The sequence below is a fragment of the Cervus elaphus genome, chromosome 1, assembly GCF_910594005.1.
Source record: "Cervus elaphus chromosome 1, mCerEla1.1, whole genome shotgun sequence".
Lineage (NCBI taxonomy): Eukaryota > Metazoa > Chordata > Mammalia > Artiodactyla > Cervidae > Cervus > Cervus elaphus.
The window spans coordinates 35,509,490-35,522,700 of NC_057815.1; the positions used below are offsets into that span (position 1 = coordinate 35,509,490).

Below are 13,211 nucleotides of genomic sequence, written 5' to 3' on the forward strand. Positions count from 1 at the left end.
TGCCCTGGAGGACTTGGGTCTGCCCCTGTGAGGGCCAGGGGTGGAGGTGGTGCAGCTGCTTGGGTCACAGGGGTTCTGGCAGCACCAGGTTCTCAGGGGAGTTGGCAGCTAGGGCAGCAGGAAATGTAGTGCTCTAGAAGGATATGGCAACCAGTATTGGCCAATATGCTCCAGTATTCTTGCCTGGAGAACCCACCTCCCTAACAGAGAAGCCTGGTGGGCCACAGATTATAGGGTAGCAAAGAGTTGGACACAACTGAAGCGACCCTGAGTGCATAGATGCAAGACCTGTTTTGCCTGTGGCAGCTCTGCCCCAGTGAGAGTTGAGTGTGAAGGTGGCGCAGCTGCTTGGCTTGCGGGGACCCTGGCAGCGCCAAGTATGCAGGGACAGGCTGCCTCTGCCGCAGGAGTTATGGTCCTCTCAGAGTCTTTTTTCGAGCCTCTTGTAGCTGGCGATTGAAGGCCTCTTTGGCCAGTCTTTCTCCATAGCTCCGCCCGTTCAGGCACTTAGAGGGCTCCCTTGCCTGGGGTCCTTCTCTGCTGTTCAGCGTGTCAGGCACATAAAAGGGCCCTCCTGGGGGGTCCTACTCTGTAGATCAGCACGTCAGGTACTTAAAGGGGAGCCCTGGCTGGGGTCCTACTCTGTAGATCAGCATGTCAGGCACTTAAAGGGGCGCCCTGGCTGGGGTCTTACTCTGTAGATCTGCACATCCGTCACTTAAAGGAGCATCCTGGGTGGAGTCCTGCTCTGTAGTTCAGTCCCTCAGATGTTTGATGGGCCAGCCTCTCTATTGTTCAGCTGCCAGTGCTGGTGTGGGGGGGGAGAGAGGCTATGGTGATGGCTCCACCCCCTACGCATGACTCAGCAGTATCGCCTTGCTTCCATGGCTGCCTGGCTTTCCTCCACAGCCCTTTCCCACCACAACCTCCTTCCTCACACCCCCTCAATGCACCTCTCTGCAATCAACAGCAACCCTTGCCCTGGGATTGCTCCACAGTCCCCAAACTCCAGCTCCCAGCCACTGCACTTTCCAGGGGACCTGCGTCCCTGTCTGGGGTATGTATGGGTGCAGCAAGGACTGTCTGATTCTCATTCCATTTAGGCTGCCACAGATCAGCTGTTACCCTCTCAGCCTTAAATGTCTCTCCTCTGACTCAGACAATTGCCCTGATGTGGGAATTGGATCCCTGCTTCAGTTCCCAAAGGGCAGGTCCAGTCCTAACACTCCTGTTTTTCCCCCTAGTTCCTTCATCCTACTGAGTTTTGCATGGTTCTATACATTCTTTTCCTCTGATCAGGTACTCCTGTCCACCCTCAGCTGTTGTTCGGCATCCACTTCTGTGTCTGAAGGTGTATTCCTGATGTACTGGTGGAGAGAGAAGTACTCCACATCCACCTACTCCTCCACCACCTTGTTCTCTCCGGGGATTTCTTTTTAAATTTATCTAATTCTATGTAAACAATTCTGGAGTTCTATGCAAATACAGCAAGTGTACTACAGCCAACTTTTAAAGCTCAAGCCTGTATTGATTGCAAATCAATTTCTCAACTTCAGTGCATCTCAGCTGTCCCAATAATGTCTAATCTCTGAAATGCTTCTGCAGTGTACTAGACATTTCTATATTAAAATGTTTCTAGAAAATCTATGATTTGAGCTATAGATGCAGGAGCAGCCTACAGGAAGATGATTACAAGCTCTTTGGTGTTGTGTTCAGTTGTGTTCAGTTTGTGTAAAGAGAAAGATTATATTGGGTTGGCCAGAAACTTCATCCAGGTTTTTCTGTAACATCTTACGAACTTTCTGGCTAACTCAGTACTTGTGATAACATTTCTCTACCATGAAAAATGGAATTCCCTCTGCTATGCTTTATCTCATATTGCTACTGCTACCCAGTAACTCGCATCTCTGATGCCTTCTGTAGCAAGGTTCAGGATGGCAGGCGCTCACTGGGGACTTTCTAGGTGCACAGCACCATCAACACAGTTAAGAGCAGAATACAGAGCAGAAGGGAGAGGCATTCTGACTGAGGATGGGGGATGGCTATGCAAAAACCATTGACCAGAATAGAAAGCAGCATGAAATCAGTGCCATTAGAGATTCAAACAAGAAGCACCATGAATGGGCCACTGAATCCATCTTGAGTATAAAAGCAAATTGCCTGGAGAAGGTAGCATTTCTGCTGAATCCTGAAAATCACTGAGTGGTCGGTTATAGCTAGAGCAAGTCTTAACCTTCAGTATTTATTAAGAGTCACAATTATAATGTATAATGCAGATTATCTGACAGGATGGCCAGATTTATCCTAGATTCAGTAAATCTAAGATAGACTGCACTGATTGAGTGTTGCAGGTAATTCTGAGGCAGGTGGTCAAGGACCGCACTGTGCATTGGGGTGGAGGCTGTGCTAGGGGAAGAAATGGTAAACAGGAAGAAAGGTAGGATGGGCCAGACCATAGAAGTGCCATGCTGAGGAGGATGAGCTCTTTCCTTTCAGCAGCGGGTGCTGTATCTATGTTTGTAAAAGGTTCCATTACACTTGGAAGTTTTATAATGCTCCAGCTCTTTTAAAACTACAGTGTTGAGAAGAATATACATGTTAGAGAATTTGCTGTGGCTTAAATTTTTATATTTCATTTTAATATAGAGCTATTGGTTCAAAGAGTAAGCAAGAATGAATTTGGATGCCCAGCAGGGCACTCCTGCCTAAAATAGGATACAAATCACAGGCTCTGGGACCAATGTGGTTATCCTCTCTCTGTGTCTTCTCATTTGCTTAAAAGAGTAAAGAAAACAGGTGCAGGAAACTGGAAAATTGAAATAAATTTGTCATTTTGGTGTTCTTATAGAAATGTGGAGACCACAAAGGTGTAGTCTATCAGTAAGAGAAACGCAGACACAACGTCCTCAAATCTACTGTGAGTTAGAACATTCTAGAAGCTCATTTGAACTACAAATGTTCTTCCAGAGGAGAGTTTTCAAGCTATTCAGTCTCAGAACCCCTTACTTTTTTATACACAGTTAAGGACATCAACCAGCTTTTTATAGGACTTATATTCACATATATTTATTACATTGTAAGTTAAAACTAATAGTATTTAAAATATTCATTATTCATTTAAAATAGTTATGATAAACCATAACATGTCAACATAAATAACTTTTCATAAAAATAGCTATGATTTCCAAACCCTAAACAAATTTATTGAAAAGGGTAGCACTGTTTTACAATTTTACAAATGGCCTGACTGCCTGGCTTCAGAAAAACAGCTGGACTCTATCTGCTTCTCCATTCAATATGCTGCAGTAGCACAGTTCATGCAGCTTCTAGAAAACTCCTCTGGGCATTCATGAGAGAATGAGAGAATAAAGGGCAGATAATTTTTCGTTTTTATTATGAAATCAGTTTCAACTATGCTGATCTTCTGAACCAGTCTCCAGGACCTCGGAAGATGTCCAGAACACCCTTTGACTAAAACACAACCACTGTTTTCTGGATTCCATCTCTCTGAAATGCGCATGTGATGCAGAGCTGGAGGAACATTTGTTGTCACCTATTTGAAGGCCTGAAGTGTTGGTCGCTTAGTCGTGTCCAACGCTTGGCAACCCTGTGGATCGTAGCCCTCCAGGCTCGTCTGTCCACAGGGATTCTCCAGGCGAGAACACTGGAGTGGGTTGCCAAGGCCTCTTCCAGGGGATCTTCCTGACCCAGGGATCAAACACTGGTCTCCTTCACTGCAGGCAGATTCTTTACTGTCTGAGCCACCAGGGAGCCTGAAGTCTTAAAACACCAAGTGTTACACAAATCCAGAACAACCAGGAACTAACTTTGTTCAAGACTGGGAGACCAAAATTAGGTTAAGCTGCAATAGCGGGTAAAAATAAATAATGAAAATGTCAGAAAGGACCTCAAATTTGGTTTCTTTAAATTTTGATCCAGAAGATTTCATGCTGACTGTGCATTAAAAAAAAAAAATTTTTTTTTAACTCAAAAAAATTTGTTTCAAAATATAGCTTTCTGAGTCCTGGTTCAAATGATTCTGAATTAGGATTGGCTGTGGAATTGGGCAAAAGTATTTTTAACAAGCTCCACTAGTGATTCTGTAGTACTGGCAGGTTTTAGAAACCTCTAATATAGATAATATATTTATGCTTTATATATGATAAAAAGGTTATCCCGTTGTATTAAAGTGACATTCATTTTTCTTTTTATTCCTAAACAAAAACAACTTCCTTTCTGAATTCTATCTATATCTAAAAGATACCTAGCTTATAAAAATCATGTATTCATAATTACAGAATTAACAGTATAATACCTATATTTCCTACTGGGAAATATGTTTCTTTCATACACAGTATCTTTCAAAACCAAACTCTATGTAAAAGGGATAGAAAATTCCACTGCTATTCATAAAACAAATTATAGATTCCTTGTTTCCATAATAAATGTTTAAGAGAGTTTGTTCCTAATGGAAACTCATTGTTACTGAATAAAAATCTACTTGGGGAGGGAAAAAGTACCTTCATATATAATCTACACTGGGGATGCAAATTGTAGAGAAACAGACACCAAAGGATTTGCATTTAATCAAATCTAAAGCAAGTCATTTCAGAAGCATCATTACCATGTACAGAAGAAGCCTTTCCCATCAGAATCAGGCTGACCTTTCCAGGAGATTGGCTCCCTTATCAAGGAAAATCCACCATTCACCTGAAATCCTACGTTGCCTTAAGAAGGAAATTTACCAGAACCATCCAGAATGGAAAGTGGTGAGTCAATATCAATTATCTAAAACTTTTTTTAAAAACTTTGAGAAGCCTAGTGTTTATTTTTGACATCACAAAGCTATAACAGAAAGCAAAGGACAAGAAGAAATATCCCTAACTTTAGCTTGAACATGAAAAGCTATCAAAACAGACCAGAGACCAACAACTTAGAACTCTTGATAATATTTTCACAATTCTGTTCACATTTAATTACTAATTGTTGGATTTATTTTGCTGTATCAAGTACATGAGGGTATGTTTTCTGAAAGATCAATTCTACTGAACATTAGTTTTATAAAATAACAACCTGGATATTAAAGCATTCTTTTCCAGTGTAGCCATATAGTATATCAGTAACAATTTCTAGCAAGTTTTCAACTGTAAGAAAAGTGCAGGAGAAGAATCCACATTTATAGAGAGCTTGAAATATCTTTTATTCATGCATCTTGCTTTTAAGATTAAGGATGAAGAACTTTCCACATACACATAGTAAGGAAGAGCTGTTATTATATGAATTCAAGCTGTATATAGATCTTTCCTGGTTTGTTCACTCTGAGGATACAGATATTAGTGTCAACATAATAATATTAGTTTAATATTAGTGTCAAGTTTGTGTTTCAGACACAAACTTGAGATTTAAAAGTTAGCATTGTAAGTTTTAATAAATGATAATAGAAGAAATATTCTTTAAACACTTTGTAAAGTAGCTTGAAAGAAAAATTAATATTTTTTTAAAATTCTACAACTCCTCAAAGATTCATCCCCAAAAATTTTTAAAAAGCGATAAGAGAATCTGTCTCCTGCAGTGTAGAACTGATTATAAATGGAAGTTTTAAGTTTTTGGATCTAATTCTGAGGCTTAAATAGTGCCAGGGGGTGACTACTGGGAGGGGTTCGTGGGTGCCTACGGTAATAGGTAAACCAAACTTCTACAAAATCCTCACATGTTAACTAATTTAGCTCCACTTTTTTAGAAGTTTTAGTCTTTATTTCGGAGTAAAATTTCATAAGCAGTATGTATAAATTAATATACTGAACATTTCCCGATTAGCTGCTGAACTTGTTTTTCCTTGTGCTGTCCTGGAGGTTTCCCATAATAAACTAGTATGGTATCATTTCCCCAGACCAGAAGCAGAGCCACACTCACTGAGCCTCTAGTGGGCATGGAGGAAGCCCTGCATCCTACACGGGGATCTGCCTCCTCCTGGGGAGAGGGCTCTCGTCCTGAGCAAGACAGGCTGAGGTCGGTGGGGGCCGAGAGGGTACCCACAGCCCCAGAACTGGCACCTGAGCCAGACAGTGGGCCAACACACTGTAATACCACTGGCCTGTCCAAGACCTCACTCTCGGCACTTCCCTGACAAGCAGAGAAATGGAACCACTGTGGGTGCTGTTCACCAGTAATCCATCATTCAGGATGTTTATTCTATTCTACTTAAGTGAGAGGGTACCTGTATTTCATACCATCAGGAACTACAATTCAGAGAGACATCGTCTATTATCTTAATTTTACCATTGTCTAATGTTGCAACTCAAAATATGAATTGTCTTCTAAAGTTAGGGGATGGTTTTTGTTTTATCCTCTTTTTGTTTCAAACTCTTTTTTTATCCCCTTAGCTTATGTAACACACACCTGCTTAGGGACTCTGAAGAATTTAAAAGCAAGAAAATGTATTCCAGAGACTGTCATCAAAAGTAGTAAAATAAGGTGCTTCAAATGTCAAGCGTATTTTATATTTCATAACTAAAAACAATTGAGGAATATCCTACATTTTTAATAACCAGTTGCAGAATGTATGAGTTTGATTTGACAGAAAAAATTGAAATTTTCAGAAACAATATTAAAGCAATAACATCGTTAAATCTACTATGGGCCAAGTTCTTCTTCAAAGTGAATAGGAATGAGGAGAAGGCATGACTGAGACAATTTGCTAAGTATACATAGTCACAATACTGATGCATAAATTTTTCCCCAAAATTCGAAAGGATACATGGATTCTTATTAACAAATTTGCTTGTGCTTTCTCTCTGGAAACACATCTTTGTTTTCTCAACAACTGATCTGAATGCAAGTTTGTATCTAGAGTATTTGAATAAAAACTCTTCAGCATCTCCTGGTTTATGCAGGTGTGCATTCTTTAAATAGACAGTGGACAAGGGGGGAAACGTTTGGAAATAGGCATACTGGCAATATTTTTAAACTCTAAATATCATTCTTCTTTTAAAAAGGAGGATAGGGTAGGTTAAGGAACTTTCAGAATTCCCCAAAACAGGAAGAGTAATCTGGGTAATAGGTTTAAAGAGTTGTTAGGAGGTTCCATGTTTTAATAACATGTATTTTAACTAGCCTTTTTTGTATTCACCTCAGAGCCTGGTTTATCCCCATTGTCCTAATTTTCTTACCACCCATGCTCCAGATGAAACTGATCTCTCCCACATTCTAAAGATCTCCAGCCTTTTTGTGCCCCCATTTTCCTCAGATTCTCTAAAGCATTTTATTTACTCCACAAGTAGTTATTAAGCACCTACTAGGTCCCAGGGATGGTGGAGCCTGGTGGGTTGCCGTCTACGGGGTCACACAGAGTCGGACATGACTGAAGCAACGTAGCAGCAGCAGCAGCAGGTCCCAGATACTTAACACCCCTGATTATTCCTCTTCCTCTACACTTCCTCTTTCCTTCAGGCCCCTGTTGCTACCACACCACGGCATCACATGCCTACAGCTCTGCCCCGTCCCCCACCCGCGTCTGCCTTGACCCTCCCTATCTCCTGCCTTTCCCTGGGCATCAGAACTATCACCTTTTCCCAGGGCTCAGGGCTTGGATTTCTACTCCTTTTGCTGAAAAGTCTTCTTGGAGAACTTTATTTCCATAGTTCTAGTTAGCATAGTTTTAGAGAGGTTTCTGAGATATACAACTCTAACCCTTGTCGAAGTTCTCATCTGTCCACAGGATAATTTCACTTGATTAAGCCACCACAACCTCAGAGTCAGCATATTCAAAACTGAACTCTTTTTTTCTGTGTCAGAACCAATCTTCCTGGCTTCTTGAGTTCTCTTCTTAATCATGGTAGTATGTGTCTGTACGTGTGTGTGTGTGTGTGTGTTCTTTTGAAAGAGACCTTTAAGATTCCTTAAACCTGCCCTTTCCTGTTCATTTCCAAAGTTTCTGGCTAGCCTGTCACTGTTTTATCATTTTCCATCCTCTCTGCGTCTTCATCCTTAACCCATCCTGAGGTGTGCCCTTAGATTAATCTTCCCCCCAGAATTCCAAATCTTCCTAAATATGGTAAAGTCATAATACTCCCCTATTCAAAAGGAATAGTGGTTTTCACCATCTACAACATAAAGAATAGACTTTTACAGCCTGATTTTCAAGACCTTCAACATTTCCATTATTCTCAACCAAAAAAAAAAAAAAAAAAACACTTTCAACAAATATTTCCTGGAGGACTACTAACTGCCTTGCCATTACTCTGGCCTGGAGAATTCCATGAACTGTATAGTCCATGGGATCACAAAGAGTCTGACACAACTGAGCGACTTTCACATTAATAAGTGCCAAGTGCTGTTCTAGGCGTCGGCACTTAAAATGTTCCAATGAGGTAAAGCAAGCAAAGATTCCCATCCTTGTGGAACTTACACTCTAGCAAGGGAGAGGAAGACAATTAACAATAAACTTAATAAATAAGGAAAGTATATAGGATATTTAAAAAGTGACAAGCAACGTATAGAAAAAGTAAAAGAGGGTAAATGCAACTTTAAATATGTTCTCATTGAGAAAATGACATTTGAGCCAAATCTTGAGGGAAACAAGGGCATTTAGTCATGTGGGTGGCAGAGAAGAATATTCCAGATAGAGAGGACAGCCTCTAATGCAAAGGTCCTAAGGCAGAAGTGGTGGGTCGATGTGTTTCAGAAACTGTCTGGAGTACATACAGTATCACAAGATGAGATCAGAGATGTGGGGGCACAAGTTTATGTTGGGCCATCGTGAGGACCTTGGCTTTTACTCTGAGTAAAATGGAGAGCCATTGTGTGGTTTTGAGAAGAGAACTGAGGCAACTGGAATTTGTTCTTTAGAAAGAATCACTTTGGCTGTTGTGTTAAGATAGACCAGGGATGGAGGAAGAATAGAAGCAAAGAGATCGGTTGGAAGGCTACTGCAGTATCTTTATCAGAGATGACAGTCAATTGTACCTGGATATTAGCAGCAGGTGGTGGTGGGCGGGGTGGGGGGTGGCACGTCCCTGTGGCTCAGATGGTAAAGAATCTGCCTGCAATGCAGGAGACCTGGGTTCAAACCCTGGATTGGAAAGATCTCCTAGAGAAGGGAATGGCTACCCACACCAGTATTCTTGCCTGGAAAATTCCATGGACAGAGGAGCCTCGTGGGCTACAGTCCATGGGGTTGCAAAGAGTCGGACACAACTGAGTGACTAACAAACAGATTACCAGTGGAGCTGGAGAAAAATCTGCAGATTCTGGTCTGTTTCATAGGTGGCACCATCAAACTCCTAAAGGATGGATTGTGAAGTCTGAGAGAAAAGAGAGGAACCAAGAGTGACTCTATAGCTTCTGGGCAATCAGAAGAATGGAGTTGCCATCAACTGAGACAGGAAGGGGTGCCAATGCAGGAGATGCAAGAGATGCAGATTTGATCCCGGGGTTGCAAAGATTCCCTGGAGTAGGAAATGGCAACCCACTCCAATATTCTTGCTTGAAAACGTCCATGGATAGAGGAGCCTAGCAGGCTACAGTCTGTGGGGCTGCAAAGAGTCGGACACGACTGAGCCCAGCACCATCATCACCATTGAGACAGGAAGGTTTCAGATAAGCAAATACAGAGGGAAGAACAAAGTTCAGAGCTGGGCGTGTGGAGTTTGAAACGTCTACTATACATCTGAAAAAAGATGGACATCGAAGTCTAAAGTCCAGGACAGGTCTGGGCTAGGGGTACCCATTTGAACTTCATCTGTATATTGATGGCATTTAAATCTATTAATTCCAATGACCTTAGTTTGTCCCCTTGCTTTCCACATGCCTTGCTCTTTCCCACCAGCCTCTGCCTTTGCTCATGCTAAGTCTAATATACATGACCTTTCTCCCTCCTCCTAACCTATCCACGTCAGTCTGAATCAAGCTTAAGTCCCATCCCTTCCCACAAAGTTTTCATCAACAAACTAAAATACGCTCTTCCCCCTCCCCTAATCCCTCACAAGTGAATGTCTATTTCTCTCACTAAAATAAGGTGTCTTTGAGGACATCTGTTGTAAGTTCTAAATTTATTTTGCATCCCCTGCGGCATATAGCCCCATATTTTGCACCAAAGTCAGTGCCAACCGGTACGTAAGACTGATTTTTTTTTATGGCAAAACTTCAGAAGTTTTAATCTGTTTGTTGGTCATCTCAAGAATTTTATCCCTCTATTAGTCTCCATGTGGTTATTTGTTAAACTTATTTAGAACAGGTATATTTCCTCTAGGCTTTTTGGCATACACATAAAACATAAATAAATAATTCAGATTTAACACATCAATTAAAAAGCCCTTCCCAAAAAAAGTAAAAACAAGACAGTCTGCAAACACACAAAGGATCAGCCTGGACCTCTTCAACATCCACCCCAGACTTCTCAGACCCAAGTCCACACCTCCATCAATCAGCCAGACGTTCCCCCTTTTTGCTCAGCTAGGAATGCCTAGGTTAGAGCTGGCCCCCGCCTCCACAGGAAACTTATAAAATCCCTACTCATGTGTATATCTGAGAACCTCTGAAGGTTCAGAGAACAGAAGGTTCAGACTTCAGAGAACATCAGAATCACCCGAAGGGCTTCTTAAGACACAATTGCTGGGTCCACCCCTACAGTTTCTGATTCAGTATATCTGGAGAAGGACCTGAGAATCTGCATTTTTAACACATTCTTAGCCAGTGCTATTGCTCCTGACGCCAGGTTCACACTGAGGATCACTGGTGTGTACTCTCACTTTGACTTTTCTGTCTTGCTTTGACTCCTGTTTTGTTCTCAGTTTTAGTGCTTGAATCACTCTCGTATACCAGGCTGCTAGACGGGCCCCAGAGGCATCTTAGTTACTGACCACATGCTCCAACCACCACCCCTCCCCTGCCCTTCTTTATTCCAGGCTCAAATGTTGAGAGCCAGCTTTTGCCCTTGACCCCAATTTCTTGCTTCCTCTTGAAGATCTCCTTCCATCATTTTTTCCCTCTTTCCTAAATCTTCAGTCCCTCCCTCTTCCTGTTCAAATATTCTCAAGTATCTCCTTCCAGGAATTCATTAAATGGATACAAAAACATACACAAACCTCTCCTTGACCCTGTAGTTCTCTCCAATGATCATCCAACCTCTTATTTCCCTTTCTACTTCAAACTTCAAGAAGTAGTCTCCCTGTCTCCACCTCTGCCTATGACATTAGTACTTGGCTTCTGATGACCTCACACTCCCAAAACTGCTCTTGCTAAGTCAACACCAGCTACTGGAGTGAAAGCAATGGATGTTTTGCTGTCCTTATCCTCCTGGACAATTCTGTTGTATCTTATTCTTTTTCCTTCTTTCTCAAAATTCCTTCCCTCAAATTCTGTAATGTCTTATTCTCTTGTTGTTGCTGTTTTTCTGGTTCTTCTCCAACCATTTCTTTTTCACTAGGGTTCCCTCCATCTCCTCTGACAACCCTTCAAATGTGGATATACCCCAGGCTTCTATCTTTGATCATTTAGTCTACAACTTCCCAACCAGTGTGTCAGGAATCATCATTGTACGAGTTCCCAAAATATTGATCCTCTGAGCTGTTGGGAGAATCCTGGCCTATTTATCCCAACATGCCAGATGCATATGGTCTTTGTGTGCACCACGGTGCATGTGTGCTAAATTGCCTCAGTCGTGTCTGACTCTGTGGCCTGTAGCCCGCCAAGCTCCTCTGTCCACGGGATTCTTCAGGCAAGAATATTGGCATGGATTGCCACGCCCTCCTCCAGGAGATCTTCCCCACCCAGGGATTGTCTCCTGCATTGGCACCTGGGTTCTTTACCACTAGGGCCTCATGGGAAGCCAGTGCACAATGGTATGGTTCTAATTTGCAAACATTCCAAGAAAGTTTATGCTCTTTCTTGGTTTCATTACTATCGGCATTATGATGACTCTGAAACTTGTGTACCCAAACCAATCCCATGGTGGAAGCCTGAGAATCACCCTTGAATGTTCCCTCCCCTTTCCCTCCTACATCTAAATAATAATTTCCAAATTATTGTTTACTGTCCTCTCCTCGCCCTCCTGTCAACCCTTACTCAGACCCCACAATCTCTTGGATGAATTATCCTGGAATCTTGCTGACTGTTCTCCCTGTGGCTCTGTGATTCTTAAATCTGAATCTGCCCTTCATACAGCTGTTAGAAAAGTCTATCTCAAATGCAAATCTAACCACACTACCCCCATACTCAGAAGCCTCCAATGGCTCACTGCCAACAAGATAAAGTCCGAACTCCTTTACCCATGAGAAACTTCATGACTGAGGCTCCTTCATTTCCTTTCCCCAACCTCATTTTCTCCCTCCTTCTCGTCTTGCCTCTAGGCCTTTGTCCTGCTGCCCTCCATACCTGGATTGCTCTTGCCCATTAATCATCATACCCACCTCTTACCTCTGCTATCAACTTGCCTTCCCTAAATCTGTCCCCACGCTCATGAAGAATTGCCACACTCTGTGTTTTTCTGAGTATTCTGTTCATGCATATTTCTGTACTTGTACTTAGCACATTTGCCTTATAATTGAGTATTTCTTGCCTCCCACAAGATAGCATGTTCTTTTGTATTCCCAGCTCTAACACAATGCCTGACACATAAAAAATACTCAATAAATTATTGATGAATAAATGCACTCTTGGTGTTTCCCCCCAAAATAAGGCCTCAGACACAATTCTAAGAGCAACATTTAGATTCCTTTGGAACAAACATAAAATCCTTAAGCTTTCAATTTGAGGCTGATTTGAAAGAGATACTGCAAGCCTCTTTAATTAAAAGATATATAGACCAAATCCTGTCAAAATAAGACCCAAAGGATCAGTCAAATAACTTTTCTGCCGAAATAAGATTGCATGTGAACTTTATTTGAATTGAATGATAAATTGTCTTGGAACCTAGTTTTATGAGTTTTTTGTTTGTTTGTTTTTTGTCTCCCTCATTGTGTGCAGACATTTTGTATTTACTTTGGTACTTTTAGCAACATTTTCACATGCATATCTTATAAAATTTTGTGGTCAGTTTTAGAGAGACTATTATACCCATTATACAGATTAAAAAATAGGGCTGAGAAATTGTAATTTTCCGAAGTCAATGGCTCATACGAAGTCAGCAAGCACTGGTTGCCAGGCCAGCAGCCTCTTCCACCCAATGCTCCACTCTACCTCTCATTTTGATTTGGATTTCTTCTTTCTTTCCT

The 13,211-nt window shown here is 41.6% G+C and overlaps 1 protein-coding gene across 1 annotated transcript in view; it reads left to right on the forward strand.

Annotated features, from left to right (window-relative positions):
• The first annotated feature begins 4,678 nt into the window (after window positions 1-4,678).
• Window positions 4,679-13,211, forward strand: part of C1H11orf53 (chromosome 1 C11orf53 homolog) — a 38,655-nt gene continuing 30,122 nt past the window's right edge. Inside the window, exon 1 of the mRNA XM_043920046.1 lies at window positions 4,679-4,769. Coding sequence (XP_043775981.1) covers window positions 4,760-4,769 — 10 coding nt within the window. The 5' untranslated portion in view covers window positions 4,679-4,759. The remainder of the gene's footprint in view (window positions 4,770-13,211) is intronic.